Source organism: Microtus oregoni, unplaced genomic scaffold, assembly GCF_018167655.1.
Source record: "Microtus oregoni isolate MIOR12 unplaced genomic scaffold, Mior012 000012F_ref0000307, whole genome shotgun sequence".
In the NCBI taxonomy this organism is placed as follows: Eukaryota; Metazoa; Chordata; class Mammalia; order Rodentia; family Cricetidae; genus Microtus; species Microtus oregoni.
In genome coordinates, this window is record NW_024543071.1 from 51,374,329 (window position 1) to 51,394,797 (window position 20,469).

Below are 20,469 nucleotides of genomic sequence, written 5' to 3' on the forward strand. Positions count from 1 at the left end.
ATTACCCGCCTAAAGAGGAAGGAAGCGGAAGTGACGCAAGAAGAAGGCCGGCCCTTGGACAACCTCTTTGTCGTCAAAGGTTTACGTCTTGCGTAAAGCCGAGGCGTGGCCTGGAGGCGCTGTGGCGTCATCAGCGTGCGCCGCACCCGGAAGAGACGTGGCAGCGGAGGGATAATCAGAGCGGCCGGAGCCGAAGGGAGCAGCGATTCAGCTACCGGAGTGGGTCAACACAGTCTCCGACCTTCCGCGCTTCCCACCACCCTACGCAACTCGTCGCGACCGGTATCGCGGAGGTTCTCTAAGACCCAGAATGGGGTCTGCCTGATGGGGGCGGGGCCAAGAGGGGGTGGGGTCTTGGGGGCGGGGTTGGTGATTTTGGAGTTCTTGATGGAGAAGTCGTCCGTCTAGGGGTTGGGTCGTGATGGAATGAGGGGTCGCCCGTGGTAAGGTCTGTGTAGGGGGCGTGGCTTTCCTCGTACTGAAGCCGTTTGGACTGGTGTGGAACTGGTCTGGGGGATTTAAAAAAGAAACCAACTGGGTTGGTGAGAACAAAGTGGCAGTCACCAGAACCTGGTTTCCTGCTAACTCAGACCGTCTCCCTAGGATCAATCATGGGACTTTGCAAGTGTCCCAAGAGGAAGGTGACAAACCTGTTTTGCTTCGAACACCGAGTCAACGTCTGCGAGCACTGTCTGGTAGCCAATCACGCCAAGGTGGGTCGTTTGGAGTAGTGGCTGAGCAGGGCACTGGGTGGGCAGGCAAGATGGGCTCCTTCCAAATCCATGAGGTACTCTCGCTAGGTTGTAAGCTAACCAAGGGCAAGGGCTTGGGTATAGTTCTCTCTGCTGGGCCTTCAGTAGGTGTTCAGTTCATGCTCACTGGCTAAACAGAAAAACAAGGCAGGAGCCTGGACACCATTTGTGCCATCTCTTTCCCACTCCAGTGCATCGTGCAGTCCTACTTGCAGTGGCTACAAGATAGTGACTACAACCCCAACTGCCGCCTGTGCAGCACTCCCCTGGCCAGTCGAGAGACGACCCGTCTTGTCTGCTATGGTGAGGCTTGGGCACTGGGAAGGGGTCTGGGCAGCTCCGGGGTCCAGCTTAGGCACTGGTCTGCTAGCACCCTTCTAGCAATAAGACAGTGAGCCTCTCAAGCCTGGAGGCTAGAGCCTCAGATCCCAATCCTGTTAGGTGCTTCCCTGCTTTGGAAGCCTAGGCAAGCCTTTTCCTTTCTCCTCTTCCTGCTCTGCCAGTCTTTGAGAGCTGGAGATGACTGTGAGCAAGATTCACTGTTCAGGAACGTTACTGACTCCAAGACTGAACAGAGAGGGAAGCGCCTCCCACGTTACAGTTAGAGGGAGTCAGTAGCCACAGCCTAGTGTAAAAGCCTCAGCTTAAGTCTTTCAAGATGCTGGTGCAAAGGGGGAAGCTTTTTACCTGGTTTTCCCATGAAACTGTGTGTATACTCATACAAAGGTGCACTTTAATACTCATGGGAGAGTTAGTGGTAATGAGTCTATATGAACACGTGTACCGTAGAGTGCATGGTGACATGAATGTATATGGACACGTGTACCGTAGAGTGCATGGTGACATGAGAGTGATGGATTCTGAGTATCAGCTGACATGAATGTACAGATGTGTATACCTTACATGAGTGACATCCAGTGTAGGTTGAGGGAATTGTTCTTGGGTTTGCTTATATTTTTATAAGTATGTGTATATTTGTGCCTCTGGATATATGTATGAATCTGTGCGTGTGTCTGGAAGCTTTCCTGAAAGTATTCTTGTATGTAGTGTTTTCTTTCTTTCTTTCTTTTTTTCTTTCTTTCTTTCTTTTTCTTTCTTTTTTAACTCACGGGGATGACCTTGACCTCTTGATCCTCCTGCCTCCAACTCCCAAGTGCTAGGTTTATTAGCCGAAGGAGTGTGATGACTTCAGGCCCAGAGAAGACTCTTGATATGGTAGATGGCATTTTCTTCCCAGCCACACCTTCTCCTTATGGACTGACCAAGTCTAATCTACTGTGATTTAGTACAATGGTATTCACAAGAAGGCTGAATGAAGCCCATTCATTCCTGCAATGAGCTGGCAGGGGGCATTGCTAGGCCTAGGCTAAGAGCCCAGAGTTGTCTTTATCTTTCTTTTCCTTCTTATTTCATGGGTCCTAAGATCTCTTCCACTGGGCCTGCATCAATGAACGTGCTGCTCAGCTACCACGAAACACGGCTCCTGCGGGTTACCAGTGCCCCAGCTGTAATGGCCCCATCTTCCCCCCAGCCAACCTAGCTGGCCCCGTGGCTTCAGCGCTGAGAGAAAAGCTAGCCACGGTCAACTGGGCCCGGGCAGGACTGGGCCTTCCTCTGGTGAGAGTTCCTCTGCCTGTCTGGTCATCTGTTTGCCCTGACCCCCACCTGAGCCAGATTGGATGGGTGAGCAGCAGGAGTAGCCAGGCTGCTAACTTAGATTCCTTTCTCCAGATCGATGAGGCGATAAGCCCAGAGCCTGAGCCCCTCAATTCCTCAGACTTCTCTGACTGGTCCAGCTTTAATGGTAAGTGGTGGCCTCCATCTGCTGTCTGGGTGGGCCTTGCCTCCCTGCTCCACTGACAGTTCTTTCTCCATCCACAGCTACCAACCCCCCTGTGCAAGAAGAGATAGACAGCACGTCTGTTGCTCCAGCTTTCTACAGCCAGGTTCCCCACTCCCCTTCTTCCCCAAGCCACCCCGAGCAGCACACCGTCATACACATGGGTGGTACTGAGGCCCCAACACACGGTGAGCTGGGGAATTTCCGCAGTTAGAGAATGGAAAAGTATGGGTGATTTGTGTGGGGAGAGCTCAGGAGCCCCATGTGGAATGGCTCTTCCTCACTCCAAGGACAGATATCGCCTCCCCACAATTTCCAAGATTGTTGGCTGAGGTTTTCTGTCTCACCAAGTCCCACATCCGTTTAGTCCAAAGAAACACACAGAGGTCTACATTAATGATAAACTGATTAGCCTATTAGGTCAGGCTTCTTATTAATTTCTATAACTTATATTAGTCTATAATATTTGTCTGTGTTAGCCACGTGGCTTGGCACCTTTTTTGGCAAGGCAGTCACATCTTGCTTGCTCTGTGTCTGGCTTCCTTTCTGGGTGACGACTGCAGACTGAAACTTCCATCTTCCCAGAATTCTCATTGCCCTACCTATACTTCCTGCCTGGCTATTGGCCAATCAGCATTTTATTAAAAATAATACAAGTGACAGGATAAAAGACCATTGTCCCACAGCACAAGATGCTCTGTTAGGTTGGGAGGGCAGGAGATTCTTTATCCCACCTCCACGCATGCCACAGGGCCAGTTTGTCTGAGCCTGTTCATGCTGGTGTTTCTATCCCTATAGCCCCAAGGAAGGTATATGACACACGGGATGATGACCGAACAGCAGGACTCCATGGAGATTGTGATGACGACAAATATCGCCGCCGGCCTGCTCTGGGCTGGCTGGCCCAACTTCTCAGGTACATGGAGACATGCAGGATGAGTGTCAGAAAGGAGAGGCCCCATGGTGGACAATTTAATGACAGTAGACTTGTTCTGGGCACTGGCAGGATCCAGTGCCAGGGCCATAATGAGGTCCTGGCTGGCAGGCAGGCTTACTATGCATGTCCTTTTCAGGGGCTGTGCCCTTTGAAATTGGACTCTGAGGCCCCGTCCTGCTGTGATGTCACCTGATTTTTATTAGTCTCCTTCATGTTCAAGTTTCCAGGACAATTTGTGTGTTACTGGCTCAAGCTTCATAATAACCCCAGATGATGGCCAGTGCAGGGGAACAGGGGTGATCACTTCCAGTGCACAGATAAGGAAATTAAGGCCTAAAGATAGTGGCTAAGACTTCTCTCTGTGCCAGGGCAGGGTCCTAGGCCTCACCTGACTTTTGCTCATTCTTCTCAGGAGCAGGGCCGGGTCCCGGAAGCGGCCACTGACTCTGCTCCAGCGGGCAGGGCTCCTGCTCCTGCTGGGGCTGCTGGGCTTCCTGGCACTCCTTGCCCTTATGTCTCGCCTTGGCCGGGCTGCAGCTGACAGTGATCCCAATCTGGACCCACTCATGAACCCTCACATCCGTGTAGGTCCTTCCTGAGCCTGTGCTTGTCTGGGCCAGCTTAGGACCCGAAGTCCTGGGGAGAGAAAGTCGGGGGGCTTTTCTCTCTACTCCTTTTCCTCAGTCCTGAGACACTACAATCCCCTGGACCAAGTCAGCTGGAGGCTGAGGCTGCAGGCCAGGTCTGTAGCCCTGTTGGTCGTTTTGGTCTTCACTTGCTGGTTCCTGGGTCTCCAGCCTCCTACTTAACCCTCAACGGAGCAGACAGGTGCAAATAAACAACAGACTTTATTAAAACACCTGAAGCAGCTTTTTCCATCTCCCTTCTCAGCCCTGTCCCCAATCCCCAGGCCTCAGTGGTTCTCCTCTCGGTAATTGATGGCCAGAAACTCCAGGGACATGCGGTTGAAGAACATGGCTCCATTGAGTACTGGGTGGAGGAGAGAGCCCATCAGCTCAACAGTTTTGTCCCCTCCTTGACACTTTGCAGGGTTTCAAAACTCCCCCCTCCTTGTAAGCACACCTCCCCACTCACTCAGGATGATCAGAGCAAAGCAGCGAAGAAACTTGTCACTAGTCATCTCTGCGTAGAGTGACCCCATGGCAGCCCAGCAGATGCTGATCACCTGGGAGAACTGGGAGAGGGGTCCAGTGGGAGAGCGGCCCCTAACGTAGACACTTTCATCAGCCCCTTTGCCTTCCCCAGCCCTCGAGCCCCTCCCCAGACCTACTATCAGGACAACCGTGTATCGGAAGCTCATGCGGTCGTAGTGGTGGCTGACACAGAAGTTGTGAACATCACTAGCAAATACACCCATGTGTAGGAAGAAGAGCATTAATGCAGCTACGGTGAGCATCATGCCTGGAGGGAAGAAGAATACGGCTATTCGGTCCCGCCATCTCATCCTGGTGACAGCCTGGACTCAAGTCAGGCTCAGGAACTGGAGCAAGTAGTTAGTGTCCAGAGACAGTAAAGGCCTGCCATTCTAGGGTATTCTGGCAGAAACAGTAGTGTATTCCAGAGTGAGGGAGGCATTGAAGAGGACAAGGTTCTAGAACATAGCCTGATTCCAACAAACAGAAGAATGTTTCTGAGTATTGAGATGTTCCCTTGTGTAGTGGCAGGCAGAAGGAGCTGAACAGCAGGAGCCTGTGGTGTAGGCAAGGGGCAGCAGCCCACACCATTCTGTCCTCTGTACTTCCTGGCAGCTCAGTATTTCCACAGGGGACAGGCAAGGGCTCAGAAAGGTGGAGGAGCACATCCTAGTTCCACAACAAGGCTTTTGGCTTTGTTTGGTTTTTGGTTTTGTTTTATTTTGTTTTGTTTTAAACACAGGATTTCTTTGCATAGCCCTGACTATCCTGGATTTTGCTCTGTAGACCAGGCTAGCCTCAGAGATCCTCGTGTCTTTAAAATAGCGCTATTTTAAAGGTGCGAGCCACCATGCCGAGCTCATCCACAGCAGGCTTTAGACAGGTGAGTGGTTAGTGCGTAGATGAGTAGCTAAATGCTTTCCCAATGGAGGGAAGGCTTTGGCCAAATCCCAAGCTTTGGCTCTCTAAATTGAAACACTGGAGTTCATGTCCCTTGTCACCACAGATTTCAATAAGCAGAGACAGGAAATGAATCTAAACTGCCCTTCAGAGAATCTTCTGGATTGCTACAGACTGATCCACAAATCTGCCTCCCCTCTCCCAGTTCTGGCTACCAGATTTCATAGGGAACCAGAAACAGCAAAATGTAGTCGTCCCTCTGATTGGGTAGTTGGCCTTGTGTCTAAGTTCCACAGTATCTGTACTGCTTTTCCTGTCACCTGTGTGCTGTGTTTTGCCCTCCTTGTCTCTGTGCAGTGCTGGTTTGAGCCCTTCCAAGGCCTGTGTATTTTTTTTTGTTTGTTTGTTTTTTGTTTTTCGAGACAGGGTTTCTCTGTGGCTTTGGAGCCTGTCCTGGAACTAGCTCTGTAGACCAGGCTGGTCTCGAACTCACAGAGATTCGCCTGCCTCTGCCTCCTGAGTGCTGGGATTAAAGGGCGTGAGCCACCATCACCCGGCTAGGCCTGTGTATTTTTTTTTTTTTTTTTTTTTTTTTGGTTTTTCGAGACAGGGTTTCTCTGTGGCTTTGGAGCCTGTCCTGGAATTAGCTCTGTAGACCAGGCTGGCCTCGAACTCACAGAGATCCGCCTACCTCTGCCTCCCGAGTGCTGGGATTAAAGGCGTGCGCCACCACCGCCCGGCTAGGCCTGTGTATTTTTATAGCATGAAGTACAAGTAATCTTCTAAAGATTTCATTACTTTTAGTTAATGCTAATTAACTTAGAGTTGATTTTGTTTGTTTGAAACAAGGTCTCGGGGCTGGAGAGATGGCTCAGTGGTTAAGAGCACTGCCTGTTCTTCCAAAGGTCCTGAGTTCAATTCCCAGCAACGACATGGTGGCTCACAACCATCTGTAATGGGGTCTGGTGCCCTTTTCTGGCCTGCAGGCATACACACAGATAGAATATTGTATACATAATAAATAAATAAATATTTTTTTAAAAAAGAAAGAAAGAAACAAGGTCTCACTAGGCATCCCTGGTTTACTCTGGAACTCATTGTGTAGACCAAGATGGCTTCAAACTCACAGAGATCCACCTGCTTGGACCACAGGTGTGTGCCCCTATGCCCAGCCGCATTTATTTCAGTGTATGGTAGGTGGATTTAGAGTGCTCGCATGGCATAGTGCATATAGGACAATTTTCAGAAATCCAGTCTAGAATGCTGAGCCATCTTGACAGCCCTTTTTGTTATTTATTCAGTTTTTGAGACAGTTTTTATATAGGCTAGGTTGGCCTCAAAATTACTATAAGGATGATTTTGACCCCCTCCTAATCTTTGCTCTTGAATGCTGGGACTCTAGGTAGGAACACACCACCGTGCCTGGTGTTTTTTTTTCTTCATTTTTAAATTTATTTATTTTATTTTTTCTGTATGTATGAGCATTTTGTCTGCATACACATGTGTTCCTGGCTCCCCATGGAGGCCAGAAGAGGACATTGGATCCCCCAGGATTGGAGTTACAGACAGTTGTGAGCCTGGGAACATGGGTCATCAGATAGAGCAAGTACTTTTAATTGCTAAGCCATCACTCCAGCTTAAATTCACCTTCATAAACTATAGCTTCATAGGCTGAAATCTTCATATATACAGTTTCTAAATAACCCAGTGAATAAGAAGTAAAGATACTTTTGGTTCAAGACCTTGTGAATAAATAAATGCTTTGGGGTTTGTGGGCCATTTAGACTGTGACAAGAGGAGCCATAAATGATAGGTAAAGAAATGGGCACTGGGGCTGGAGAGATGGCTCAGCGGTTAAGAGCACTGGAAGTCCTGAGTTCAATTCCCAGCAACCACATGGTGGCTTACAACCATCTGTAATGAGATCTGGCGCCCTCTTCTGGCGTGCGGGCATACATGGAGGCAGAATGTTGTAAACATCTTTTTTTTTTTTTTTTAAAGAAATGGGCAGTGAGCACACTTGGGAGGTAGACAGATCTCTCTGAGTTCGAGGCCAGCCTAGTCCTCAGAGTGAGTTCCAGGACAGGCTCCAAAGCTACACAGAGAAACCCTGTCTCAAAAAACCAAACAACCAAACAAAAAGCGAAAGAAAGTGGTGAAGACTAGGTATTGCTCTTGCAGTTTGGCCCCAGAATTCATGTTGGGAAGCTTACACAAGCTGTGACTACAGCTCCTAGGTATCAGACACACCCTCTTCCGGCCTCCTCAGGCACCTGCATACACATAACTAAAGACAATATGTATTGAGACTGGACAGATCAGATGTCACATAAATTTTAATATTATTTAAAATTTGTGTTTTTTGGAGACAGGGTTTCTCTGTGTAGCTCTGGCTTCCTTCTGGCTTCCTGGTACTTACCAGTCTGGCCTCAAACTCAAGAGATCCAAGTGCTGCCTCCCAAGCGCTGGAGTTAAGGATGTGTGCCACCACCACCCAGCTATTACCTTTTTTTTTTTTTTTTTTTTTTTTTTTTTATTTTCGAGACAGGGTTTCTCTGTAGTTTTTGGTTCCTGTCATGGAACTAGCTCTTGTAGACCAGGCTGGCCTCGAACTCACAGAGATCCACCTGCCTCTGCCTCCCGAGTGCTGGGATTAAAGGTATACACCACCACCGCCCGGCGGCTATTACTATTTTTGAGACAGGGTTTCTCTAGCTTTGGAGCCTGTCCCAGAACTTGCTCTATAGACCAGGCTGGTCCCAACTCAAAGATCTACTTGCCTCTGCCTCCCAGTGCTGGAATCAATAGTGTGGCATGGCTATTATTTTTTTATCTTTTCTTTTCTTTTTTTTTTTTTTTTTTTTTTTTTGATTTTCGAGACAGGGTTTCTCTGTGGCTTTGGAGACTGTCCTGGAACTAGCTCTGTAGACCAGGCTGGTCTCGAACTCACAGAGATCCGCGTGCCTCTGCCTCCCAAGTGCTGGGATTAAAGGCGTGCACCACCACCGCCCGGCTGGCTATTATTTTTTTAATCGTGGTTTACAGATTAAAATAGGGACTCCCGGCAGACCACCACCCTATCAGCCCATCCTCGGTAACGTTTACATACATCACTGGTAAAGTCTCATTTTCTTCTATTTAATTCAGCATATTCCAATCTGACCTTCTCTCCTCTCTTGAGAGTTTCGCCTCTGTGAATGCCTGAGTCTTTTGTCTAAATCAGAAATTGAGGAATTATCAATCTCAGCTCCTCACTCAGCACATCTCCCCAGCCACTTCAGGTTTGCAGGGTCTGTTATGAAAGCACCATAGAACAGGTTCTCATATTGAGTGTGAGCAGAAACCCCGCAGGACCTTGGGAAACAGTGCCCTAGAGCCACAGTATAGACTACTGAGTGGACACTTCAGATCTTTGCAGACCTCCTGTGAAGCATATTCTCTAATTTTAATGCCCATTCAGTTAATCTAGGCACATATTCCATGAGTCTTTCCTGTCGGGATGCAGGAGTGGGACGTAGCCGTACACATTCACAGGAGCCAAAAGCTCAGCGAAACCTCTGCACTCTAGAAGCGCAAGGCGGAACTTTAGTCTCACACGTCCTATAGCTGCAGAGGAACGTTTCACCTAGAGGACCGCCTGGTTTCAACTACGTTATGGCTCCCGGAAGTGTTTCCCTTCCCCTCCCCAACTTTATCCCCTTTTGCTGCGGTTGGAGCTATGGCGGCAGCGGCAGCGGCAGCTGTGGGGCCCGGGCCCGGGGACTCCCCAGAAGGACCCGAGGCGGACGCTCCGGGGCGTCGGCGGAAGACTCACGGGATGCTGAAGCTTTACTACGGCCTCTCGGAAGGGGAAGCAGCGGGGTATTCTGCGGGGCCTGACTCTCTAGACCCGACAGATCTCAATGGGGCGCACTTCGACCCGGAAGTTTATCTGGACAAGGTGTGTGTGTGTGTGTGTGTGTGTGTGTGTGTGTGTCCGGAAGTTTATCTGGACAAGGTGTGTGTGTGTGTGTGTGTGTGTGTGTGTGTGAAGTGGGGCGGGTCCAGACCCCCAATATACTACTGGACCCTAGGTCATGCCCCGCAGTTAGTTGATGTGGTGAGGGGAGCGAGAGTTCGTAAAAGGAGGACGGCCCTTACTAAGGGCAATAGGGGCAGATCTGGAGCTAAGCGAGCACTGAACCGGTTAGGACTGACGGGAGGGGGATACAGGGTCTGTGGTCTCGATGCTGACGTTCTGATAGGCCCGGGTCGTGGGCGTGGCCATGTCCTGACAGGCGCTAGACTGGACCTGGTTTAAGATGAGCCTGAAGAGTTTGAAAGCTGACAAATTCCAAACTGGGTCTAATCTAGTAACCCCTGAAGTTTGTCACTTATAGGTTCTATATCTGGGATTCCTAATAAAGGTGGAATCACTGTTGCTAAGGCAAGGCAGGGGGCCATGAATGAACACTAACACTGACTGTTCCTAACTGCTTCTCTAGCTGCGTAGAGAATGTCCTCTGGCCCAGCTGATGGATAGTGAGACGGACATGGTGCGACAGATCCGGGCTCTAGACAGCGACATGCAGACCCTGGTCTATGAGAACTACAACAAGTTCATCTCGGCTACAGGTGATCCCGCTGGGAGACACTCCTTCCAGCCCTTACCTTTCCCCTTTGCTGAGAAAAACGGATCAAAGGAAAGAGACCCAGATCATAATCTTTCCCAATGTCAATCCGCTGTCACCCCCATCCTGGTCTGTGTGGTTAGACTCTTATGCAAACAACGGTTACTATGGGAGGGTTGTCCTAATGACCAGAGGAAGGGAGGAAGGATAAAATGAAGTGAGTTTATCGGAAGTGTTTAGGAAGCACTGAGGACTTTCAGTAAATTTTAGTTTTTGCCTTTTTACATTTATTTATCTTGGATATGTGTGTATCAGCTTCCAGGAGTCAGTTCTCTCCAGCATGTGGGTCCCAGGGATTGAACTCAGGTCATCAGGCTTGATGACAGGCACATTTACCTGCTGCTAAACCATCTCACAGGCAATTATTTTTTTTTTAATTTTATGAGTAGTATCTTTTGTTTCTGGTTAGTCTGCCTCTAGGGTAAACTTGTCGCTCCCGTCCTTTCTCTGTCCTCATTCCTTATGATTTAGTAGTGTTTAATTATGTGTGTGGATATGTACGTGTGAGGGCAGGTGTCCTTGGAGGCCAGAGACCAGAGGTGTCAGGTCCCCTGGAGCTGGGTTCCAGTCTCTTGTGAGCTGACTGACATGGGCGCTCAGCACTGAACTCAGGTCCTCTCTAAGAGCAGTACACTCCCAGGTGTTGAACTGTCTCTCCAGCCCTAGTGCCTGACTGCTCAGGTCTCCTCCCATTGCCTTCTAGCTTCATTTCAGAAGATACTCTTGAGGTTTGTGTAATAACACTAAAGCGCACCCGGGAAGCAGGCCACAGAGCATGTCACGTCTGGGGCATGTGTCTTTACAGGTAGTACTGCTCTCACAGTGTCACAGTGGCGGCTAAGTGACACATCCTCACTGCTCCTTTATCTGATTTCAAGCAGGTTGATCGAGTAGGTGCTTGTCTGTTAATGTTAGCCTCAAGATGAAGAGAGACGGTGATTTCTGTGCTGAGGAATTTTCCACAGGAATTTTGCCAGTATTACATTTTTTCATTTGTTAGAGTATGTATAGTGTTTGACCTTTATCTGTTGCTTAATAGAGATGACTTGAGTATTTTTTTTTAACTTTTTTGTAAGGAAGGGAAAAATCATAAAGTGAGCGTTAGGAGAGCTGAGATGGCTAACCCACAAAGACTGGGCTCCAGAAATACACTGGCGGGCTGGAGAGATGGCTCAGTGGTTAAGAGCATTGCCTCGTCTTCCAAAGGTCCTGAGTTCAATTCCCAGCAACCACATGGTGGCTCACAACCATCTGTAATGAGGTCTGCTGCCCTCTTCAGGCATGCACGCAGACAGAATATTGTATGCATAATAAATAAATAAATAAATAAATAAATAAATATTTTTTTTAAAAAAAAGAAAAGAAATACACTGGCACTGGCGACAGATGTCTGTGATGCCAGCATTCCAGAGCTGACGGAGAAGGTTAGCATGAGTACAAGGCCAGACTGAGCTACAGAGCAGTGGATTTGAAATAGCAGAAGAGCTGGCTGTGGTGAGAGACAGAAGGGTCTATGTGAATATGATGCCAGCCTGGTCTACCTCTGACTGTGAGGCCAGCCAGAGCTGTGACACAGCTCTTTAAGAAAAGCCCCCCCCACCCCCCAAAAAAAAGAAGGAAAGAAAGAAAGAAAAAGAAACCAGAAGGCTGAGCAAACTTGAAGATAGGTCAGTTGAGATGATGTAGTATGAAGGGTAGGAAGTAAAAAAATAAAGTTGAGGGCTGGAGAGATGACTCAGAGGTTAAGAGCACTGGCTGCTCTTCCAGAGGTCCTGAGTTCAATTCCCAGCAACCAGATGATGGCTCACAACCATCTGTAATGAGATCTGGTGCCCTCTTCTGGCCTGCAGGCAGAATGCAGGCAGAACACTGTATACATAATGAATGAAAGAATAAAGAAAGAAAAAAAGTTGAACAAAGTGGGCACAACGGAACACCCGCATAATTCAAACAATGAAGAGGTAGAAACAGGAAGTTTAAGACCAGTCTGAGCTTTAAGAGACTCTGTCTCACAACAAAACAAAAATTTCAATAGGTTGTGTGTGGATATGTACCAGAATATCGACTGGAGGTGTACCTCAAGAGTTTGCCCAACATGCAGAAAGTCCTGCATTTGGCTCCCTGTTTTTGCTGTTTCAAGTACCCAGTGGGGATCGCTCAGCAGGTAAAGATGCTTGTTGCCATGCCTGACAAGCTGAGTTCAGTCCTTGGGACCCATGTGGCTGAGTAAGAGAACCAACTCCCAAAGGTGGTCCTCCGACCTCCACATGAGAAATGTGGAGTGCACAGCTGCTCACATGTGCACAGCACGCTCCTCCTATTACATAATCACATGAATGAAAAATAAGCTCATGGGAAGATGTTCCATATTGTTATTGATTAAGGACGTGTGGCTTCTCTGCACACCCACTAGTATTGCCATAATTACATAAATAATAATGTTGGTTGGGATGTGGAAGATACAGAGCCCTGATAAAGTAGCAGTGGAAATACAGAGTTGTAACCCCAGTGTAGAAAAGCTTGGCCAGTCCTCAAAAAGCCCACAAAAAACAAAACAAAAAAATCTTGGGCAGTAAATCCTATTGAAAATTAATTGACTTCCAAGCCAACAAGGGCTACATAATGAAACCCTGTCTCACAGACAAAACAAAAAGCAAAAGATTGAAACTTTTGGAATATACTCATAATATGGACGCCACAAAGGGAACACATCCACATAGTCAGTAGCCAGACCAGAAAGCAGCATGCCAATGGCTGGGATGGAGCTCAGTGGTAGAAAACTTGTCTAGCATGTGTGAGACCCAGCCTTGCCAAAGGAGTCTTTTTGTTGTTGTTTCGTTTTTCAAGACAGGGTTTAGAGCTTGTCTTGGAACTCGTTCTGTAGACCAGGCTGGCCTTGAACTCACAGAGGCCTGCCTTTGCCTCCTGAGTGCTGGGATTAAAGGCATGGGCCACCACCGTCCAGCCAAAGGAGTCTTTCTTTTTTTTAAAAAAAAAATATTTATTTGTTTGTTTATTTATTTATTATGTATACAATATTCTGTCTGCATGTATGCCTACAGGCCAGAAGATGGCACCAGATCTCATTACAGATGGTTGTGAGCCACCATGTGGTTGCTGGGAATTGAACTCAGGACCTTTGGAAGAGCAGCCAGTGCTCTTAACCTCTGAGCCATCTCTCCAGCCCCTCAAAGGAGTCTTTCTTACCAAACACTGGTCACTTTGTGTTTGTTTGGACATGACAGCTTTTGTTTTCAGTCTGAAGGTTCTATGGCTGTGAAGTCAGCAGCAATGATGGTATCTCAATTTGGTCTCCTTCCTTCCTTCCTTTTTTCTTTTTGGTCTTTTGAGACAGGGTTTCTCTGTTATAGTCTTGGCTTTCCTGAAACTTGCTCTATAAACCAGGCTGGGCTCAAATTCACAGAGATCAGCCTGCTCCTGCCCCCCCCCAGTGCCGGGACTAAGGGCGTGTGCCACCACCGCCTGGCTGTGTTGTTGCATTTACACATTGTCTTACTATGTAGTCCTGACCAGCCTGAGACTTTAACTGGTAACTTGTCAGGTTGGTGCTGCAGGGCTGGGTTGTCTTAGGACAGCCCTGCTCCCCGCGCTGTTGCTCATGTGTAACTTCTATCTTGCATCTTTATTTTACCACTACCTTCCTTGCTATGGCACCATGAACTCAATAAGAATGGGAAGGACTAGGAAGGTGGAACAGACTAGAGCACGAGCCTGGCATGTGAGAGGCCCTATGGGGGGGGGGGGCAGTGTGAATGCTGTGGTTTGATGGATTGTGTGACTGATGTAAAGAGTTCCCTTTGCTATTGGTGCCAACTTCTTTTTGCAAAAAATTACAAAATCTCTTAATTGCATTATGATTGTTAGCTTTCTGAGTTTTGGTTTTGTTCTTTCTTTTGTTTATTTAAAAAAAATAATTTTTGTGTGTGTGTTTGTGCATGTGTTCGTGTGTGTGTGTGTGTGTGTGTGTGTGTGTGTGTGTGTGCCTGAGTGTATGTCCATGTACCATATGCATGTAGTGTCAGCAGGGGCCAGAAGAGGGCATCAGATTCCTTGGGACTGGAGTTACAGCTGGTTGTGAGTTACCATGTGGGTGCTGGAAATTAAAACCAGGTCCTTTTTAAGAGCCATAGGTGCATTTATCTGCTAAACCATCTCTCTGGTCCCCTGTGTAGACAGACGTTTCTGTCCCACCCAGTCCCATAGCCATTCAGTCCCAAATAAACACACAGAACCTTATATTAATTATAAACTGTTTGGCTTACTGCTCAGGTTTATTACTAATTAGCTCTTACAGCTTAAATTCACCCATAATTCTTGTCTATGTTTAGCCATGTGGCTTGGTACCTTTTCTCACTAAGGCATTCTCATTTTGCTTCCTCTGCATCTGACTGGAGACTGACTCTCTGCCTTTCCTCTTCCTAGAATTCTCTTAGTCTGGTTGTCCCACCTATACTTCCTGCATGGCTACTGGCCAATCAGTGTTTTATTAAACTAATATGAGTGACAAATCTTTTTTTTTTTTTTTTTTGATTTTTCGAGACAGGGTTTCTCCGTAGCTTTTGGTTCCTGTCCTGGAACTAGCTCTTGTAGACCAGGCTGGCCTCGAACTCACAGAGATCCGCCTGCCTCTGCCTCCCGAGTGCTGGGATTAAAGGCGTGCGCCACCACCGCCCGGCCCGACAAATCTTTATAGGGTACAAGAACATTATTCCACAGCACCATGTTCTTCATGTTTTTAAAGTAAAAAATAGTTGTGAAGGCCAGCAGTAGTGGCTTATGCCTTTAATTTCAGCAGTAAGGGGGTCTCTGTGAGTTCGAGGCCAGCCTGGTCTACATAGTGCATTCCAGGTCAGAACTACATATTGAGGCCCTGTCTCAAAACAAAAAAACAAACAAACAAAAAGAATAGGTGTTAAACTGGATGTGGTGCTTGAATATAATTCTGGCACTTGGGAGACAAACACAGGCAGATCACAGTATATTGGAGACTTGCTTGGTCTACATAGCAAGTTGCAGACCAGCCAGGGCTACGTAGGGAAACCATGTCTCAAAAAGCCAGAATAGAAGTAAATGTTAAGCTTGGGTTAGGGTTGTGGATAGACTGGGTGGTGGGATACAGGAGGTAAGACTTGAGGCTGAGGTTTTAGATAGAGCAGTGTCTGGTGATGGTCAAGAGACGTGGACCAGAGGAGGCAGAAGTAAGAATAGGTGGAGGTAAGTGACCAGTCACTAGGCCAAAGGCGCATCTGATTGTCAGTGTCCAGGCTGTGTTCGGAAGACTAGAGCAAGAGGAGACCAAGAGGTGTGACAGTAAGTTTGGCAGCAGAAAGGTGAGATGTGGTCTTCTAAGATGGGATTTGAAGAGGGAGGTACAGACGATCTAGAAGCATTAAGGGCCGAGGGGAAAGGGATAAAGGGGAAAGAACTTTGGAGAAGATATACCATGTTCTAGAAGTCCAGTGAAAATCTGGGCCATTTGGGAAGGAGGTCTGAGTGGGCAAGCTTCCTGCCTGTCATGCTGCCTGCAGAGGGTGTCCCAGAAGGGAGCAGACAGGTGCTCCCTGCCTTTGCAGAGCCTTTTGTTTTTATTTTATTTTTCAAGATAGGGTCTCTGTGTAGCCCTGGCTGTCCTAGAACTCACTCCGTAGACCAGGCTGGCCTCAAACTCACAGAGATGCACCTGCCTCTGCCTCCCGAGTGCTGGGATTAAAGATGTGCACCACCATCGCCTGGCTCAGAGCTTGTGTTCTATTGAATCACAAGAAGTTCCAGCCGGTGTGAAGTGTCTCTTGGCTGTGGTTGGGACGGGAGACATTGGTACCAGAATCCTGTTCCTGGGTTTACTTCTACGGGTCTTCGAAGAGTAGTTCTGTGCATCCATCATCCTGAGGGGATCAGGACAGTAAGGTGAAGTGGGAGTTTCTTCTCCATTTGGAGTCCTAGTCAATAATAGCTCCAGGATTATATATATATATATATATATATATATATATATATATATATATATATGGAAGGACAAAGGTAAGAGGAGCATGCAGCAACCTCTGTCAGTTAAGGGGGTCCTGGAACCCTGAGGTTCACACATGCAGGCTCAGGTCTGGTGGGTACTGATGGTGCCAGGGATCAGTTCCCTTCCAGAACAAAATGGGACCGAAAAGAAAAAAATGGAGAGCAAGTTTGGACAAAACGGAGTCAGGGTAGTGATTGGGTGTATTTAGTTATTTAATTTATTTTTCAACATTTTCCCTCCGATTTTAAGGGGTCTCCCCTTTGCATCAGGGATAGAGGTAAGCAGAGCTTGCTGCACCATCATAATCCTCTTGCTCATACATGCTGTGGCCAAGACCCAAGCCATTTCAGGCAAATCGCTGGTATCAGTGAGAGCCGCACTTTCTGCCTTGGTCATTTCTGTATTTCCCTCTTGGCACTTACCCTTCTAGACACCATTCGGAAGATGAAGAATGATTTCCGGAAGATGGAAGACGAGATGGACCGGCTGGCTACCAACATGGCAGTGATCACCAACTTCAGTGCACGCATCAGCGCCACGCTACAGGACCGCCACGAGCGCATCACCAAGCTAGCAGGTGGGCTCTGGACCCGCCCGACCTGCAGCTTGCTACCCTGAGCTCTGCCGCTCACACACCCTTTCTGTCCCCTAGGGGTGCATGCTCTGCTGCGGAAGCTTCAGTTTCTTTTTGAGCTGCCGTCGCGCCTCACCAAGTGCGTGGAGCTGGGTGCTTACGGGCAGGCTGTGCGTTATCAGGGTCGCGCCAGGGCCGTGCTGCAGCAGTACCAGCACCTTCCCTCCTTCCGTGCCATCCAGGATGACTGCCAGGTCATCACAGCCCGCTTGGCCCAGCAACTGCGGCAGCGCTTCAGGTGTGGTTTCCAGGCCTGGTTCTTGTTCTCCAATCACATCAAGAGTTTCCCCACATTTTGTCTCCCTTGCACCCCACCAGCTGTCTTCATTGCATCTCTGTCCCCACAGGGAAGGTTGCTCGGGTGCCCCGGAGCAGGCTGAGTGTGTGGAGCTGCTGCTGGCCCTGGGTGAGCCGGCCGAGGAGCTGTGCGAGGAGTTCCTGGCCCACGCTCGGGGACGGCTGGAGGAAGAACTGAGGAGCCTGGAGACTGACCTGGGGCCCTCCCCTCCAGCGCCCGACGTGTTAGAGTTCACCGACCGTGGTGGCAATGGCTTTGTGGGTGGCCTCTGCCAGGTGGCAGCGACCTACCAGGAGCTGTTTGCAGCTCAGGGCCCTGCCGGTGCAGAAAAGCTGGCAGCCTTCGCACGGGAGTTGGGTGGCCGCTATTTTGTACTGGTGGAGCGGCGGCTGGCACAGGAGCAGGGCGGCAGTGACAACTCACTGCTGGTACGGGCACTCGATCGCTTCCACCGGCGCCTGCAAGCACCGGGAGCCCTGCTGGCTGCTGCAGGCCTTTCAGAATCGGCCACCGAGATTGTGGAGCGCGTGGCCCGAGAGCGCCTGAGCCACCATCTGCAGGGTCTGAGGGCTGCTTTCCTGAGCTGCCTGACAGATGTTCGCCAGGCCCTGGCGGCACCTCGCCTGGCTGGGAAGGAGGGCCCCAGCCTGGCTGAGTTGCTGGCCAATGTGGCCAGCTCCATCCTGAGCCCCATCAAGGCCTCTCTGGCTTCTGTGCATCTGTTTACCGCCAAGGAAGTGTCCTTCTCCAACAAGCCCTACTTCCGGGTATGTCTCTCTCTAGTCTTTGGTTATTCTTTCTGCAGACTGGCCCTCCCGCACCCTTTTACTAGTGCTTGGGAACTGAGGACAAGTCACAGCCCCACACAGTCCTTTCCCGGCACTCTGGATGTGGATGTAGGTCCACAGGAGAAAATGCCATGCAGCTGGGCTAAAGATAAAAGGGTGCCAGGGACCTGACTCCTGCCAGCAGGGAAGCAGGATGAGGCTATCCTTTGGAGAAGGGTTAGGGCAAAGGGCCAGGAATAGCTCCATGCTCTGGCCTTGCTGAGTCTCCTGCCTGGAGAGAGGACTGGTTATGGATCTGGCCCTCCTTTCACAGGGCGAGTTCTGCAGCCAGGGAGTCCGTGAGGGCCTCATCGTGGGTTTCATCCGCTCCATGTGCCAGACGGCCCAGAGCTTCTGTGACAGCCCTGGAGAAAAGGGAGGTGCCACGCCCCCTGCCCTGCTGCTGCTGCTCTCTCGCCTCTGCCTGGATTATGAGACGGCTACCATCTCCTACATCCTCACGCTCACCGATGAGCAGTTTCTGGTGCAGGTGAAACGGCGCGGGAGCTAATGCTGGGAACGCAGGAGGCGGGATAGTCTCTTGTTGCCAGAGCCAGACTTCCCAGGATTTGCTCGCTCACCTCCTAACTCCCTAGCACCTATACCATTGTCTTCTGCTCTTCTGGTAGGATCAGTCTCCAGTTACCCCTGTGAGTACCCTGTGTGCAGAGGCCAGAGAGACAGCTCGGCGACTGCTGACGCACTACGTGAAGGTGCAAGGCCTCGTCATATCACAGATGCTCCGCAAGAGTGTGGAGACACGGGACTGGCTCAGCACTCTGGAGCCCCGGAACGTGCGCGCGGTCATGAAGCGCGTGGTAGAGGACACTACAGCTATTGACGTGCAGGTGCTGCTTCAGGCTTGCTGCTGGAGCCCGCATGCGTGCAGGGCCCTGGATAGCAGCTCTCTAAGGGCCAAGCAAAGGGGGTCTGACTGTATCTATATTGTGCCACCAGAACCCCCATTTCATACCTATGGGAATGTGGTGGCCCAGAGTCACCCAGAAAGTTGTAGCAGGGATGGGCTGAAATTGGGCTTCAGACTAATTTTTGCCCTGCCCTTATTCCACTCCCCTGATTGTGTAAGTGGTGACCATACCTATGATTCTTCAACTAGTAGGTAAGGGAATTTGCTGCTGCTTGTATCCTATGCTCGCCTTGCAGCGCCTCTTTTCACCACTAGGTGGGGCTCCTGTATGAAGAGGGTGTCCGCAAAGCCCAGAGCAGCGACTCCAGCAAAAGGACCTTCTCTGTATACAGCAGCTCTCGGCAACAGAGTCGCTATGCGCCTAGCTACACACCCAGGTCAGGCTGGGAGGACTCCTCCCCGAGATAGACAAAAGAGGGAGGGTGTGCAAAGTGGGCTCTGACTTCTTCCCTCACCTTCCAGTGCTCCGATGGACACAAACCTCCTGAGCAATATTCAGAAGCTGTTCTCGGAACGCATCGATGTGTTCAGCCCTGTGGAATTCAACAAGGTCTGAACTACCTTCTCGCCTAGATCCCAGGGGGAAGCTTGGCTCTCATAACAGTCCAGAGAGCCCTCATCTGAGCTAACCTGCCACCCTGACCATCTAGTCTCTGTCTCTAGGGCTTCTAGGCAGTCCAGAGCAAAACCACCTTGCCGCTCCAGCCTGGATGCTGACTTCAAGTCTTCTTTGTCTTGTCTCCAAAATAGTCCTGAGTCTTCAGGGGTTCCCCATCACATACTGATCTCTGCCCCACTGTGGCCCAAGCTCAGGGCTATCTTCCTCCATTTTCACTTTGTAGTCAGTGGAGACTGCTGCCCCATCCCTGATCCGACCCCTGTGGCCTATCTGCCCCTGCCCCTCCTGGTGGCAACATTGGATTCTCCCCTGTTCACCTAAGCCCTGGAAATTTCTGTCTTACTTTGTTATTTCCCTAATCTCTGCTCAGAAGTTAGGTGTATGCCCCTCCCCCAAAGTCTGCAGTTACTGAGCTACATCCCTGTGTGCCCACTTGCAGGTGTCGGTGTTGACTGGCATCATTAAGATTAGCCTGAAAACTCTCCTGGAGTGTGTGCGGCTGCGTACCTTTGGGCGCTTCGGGCTGCAGCAGGTGCAGGTGGACTGCCACTTCCTGCAGCTCTACTTGTGGCGCTTTGTGGCTGATGAGGAGCTAGTGCACCTGCTGCTAGATGAAGTGGTAGCCTCAGCTGCCCTGCGCTGTCCGGACCCAGTGCCCATGGAACCCAGTGTTGTCGAGGTCATCTGCGAGCGCGGCTAGGCCCTGCCGATGCCGTCACGAGGCAGCCCCATCGTCCTATCCTGTCCTCCCAGCCTGTACCCGGTCCTCACCCCGCTGGCGGGTGTCTGGACCGGTCTAATAAACTTGTGTGTCCTCCTCCTCCCTCTTGCCTGAAGGGGCGGGGCCTGCCAGGGGTGGGGTTTTGACGCCGAAGTTTC

At 49.7% G+C, this 20,469-nt stretch overlaps 3 protein-coding genes across 7 annotated transcripts; 2 read left to right on the forward strand and 1 right to left on the reverse strand.

The window, feature by feature from the left end:
• The first annotated feature begins 146 nt into the window (after positions 1-146).
• Positions 147-4,381, forward strand: Zfpl1 (zinc finger protein like 1). Of its 4 annotated transcripts, none has more exons than XM_041661746.1 (8): positions 147-282; positions 604-713; positions 944-1,055; positions 2,176-2,369; positions 2,484-2,556; positions 2,634-2,780; positions 3,391-3,508; positions 3,942-4,381. In XM_041661746.1, the coding sequence occupies exons 2-8, from the start codon at positions 612-614 to the stop codon at positions 4,126-4,128; spliced, it is 933 nt and encodes a 310-aa protein (XP_041517680.1). In that variant the 5' UTR covers positions 147-282; positions 604-611; the 3' UTR covers positions 4,129-4,381. The 4 variants fall into 4 exon arrangements, with proteins under 4 accessions (XP_041517680.1, XP_041517679.1, XP_041517681.1 ...); XM_041661745.1 differs by having other exon boundaries at positions 153-293; XM_041661747.1 differs by lacking the exon at positions 147-282 and adding an exon at positions 370-448.
• A 35-nt stretch (positions 4,382-4,416) lies between these two features.
• Tmem262 (transmembrane protein 262) lies at positions 4,417-4,994 on the reverse strand. 2 transcript variants are annotated; one of them, XM_041660732.1, is made up of 3 exons: positions 4,821-4,994; positions 4,657-4,724; positions 4,417-4,519 (listed from the first exon to the last, which is right to left on the reverse strand). In XM_041660732.1, exons 1-3 carry the CDS (start codon positions 4,992-4,994, stop codon positions 4,417-4,419), a joined length of 345 nt encoding a protein of 114 aa, XP_041516666.1. The 2 variants fall into 2 exon arrangements, with proteins under 2 accessions (XP_041516666.1, XP_041516665.1); XM_041660731.1 differs by having other exon boundaries at positions 4,443-4,519; positions 4,625-4,724.
• A 4,249-nt stretch (positions 4,995-9,243) lies between these two features.
• On the forward strand, positions 9,244-20,410 carry Vps51 (VPS51 subunit of GARP complex). The gene is made up of 10 exons (XM_041661375.1): positions 9,244-9,523; positions 10,068-10,197; positions 16,715-16,861; positions 16,937-17,156; positions 17,266-17,983; positions 18,318-18,533; positions 18,673-18,891; positions 19,227-19,348; positions 19,434-19,521; positions 20,030-20,410. Exons 1-10 carry the CDS (start codon positions 9,302-9,304, stop codon positions 20,288-20,290), a joined length of 2,343 nt encoding a protein of 780 aa, XP_041517309.1. The 5' UTR covers positions 9,244-9,301; the 3' UTR covers positions 20,291-20,410.
• Positions 20,411-20,469: the final 59 nt, after the last annotated feature.

Coding starts and splice junctions, on each gene's coding strand:
- Vps51 (XM_041661375.1), top strand. CDS start 9,302: ATGGCGGCAGCGGCAGCGGCAGCTGTGGGGCCCGGGCCCGGGGACTCC. Junction 16,862..16,936: donor GCGCATCACCAAGCTAGCAG/GTGGGCTCTGGA, acceptor TCTGTCCCCTAG/GGGTGCATGCTCTGCTGCGG. Junction 17,984..18,317: donor CCAACAAGCCCTACTTCCGG/GTATGTCTCTCT, acceptor CTCCTTTCACAG/GGCGAGTTCTGCAGCCAGGG.
- Tmem262 (XM_041660731.1), bottom strand. CDS start 4,994: ATGAGATGGCGGGACCGAATAGCCGTATTCTTCTTCCCTCCAGGCATG. Junction 4,725..4,820: donor GATACACGGTTGTCCTGATA/GTAGGTCTGGGG, acceptor CCCCTCTCCCAG/TTCTCCCAGGTGATCAGCAT. Junction 4,520..4,624: donor CTTTGCTCTGATCATCCTGA/GTGAGTGGGGAG, acceptor TCCTCCACCCAG/TACTCAATGGAGCCATGTTC.
- Zfpl1 (XM_041661746.1), top strand. CDS start 612: ATGGGACTTTGCAAGTGTCCCAAGAGGAAGGTGACAAACCTGTTTTGC. Junction 714..943: donor TGGTAGCCAATCACGCCAAG/GTGGGTCGTTTG, acceptor TTCCCACTCCAG/TGCATCGTGCAGTCCTACTT. Junction 2,557..2,633: donor TGACTGGTCCAGCTTTAATG/GTAAGTGGTGGC, acceptor CTCCATCCACAG/CTACCAACCCCCCTGTGCAA.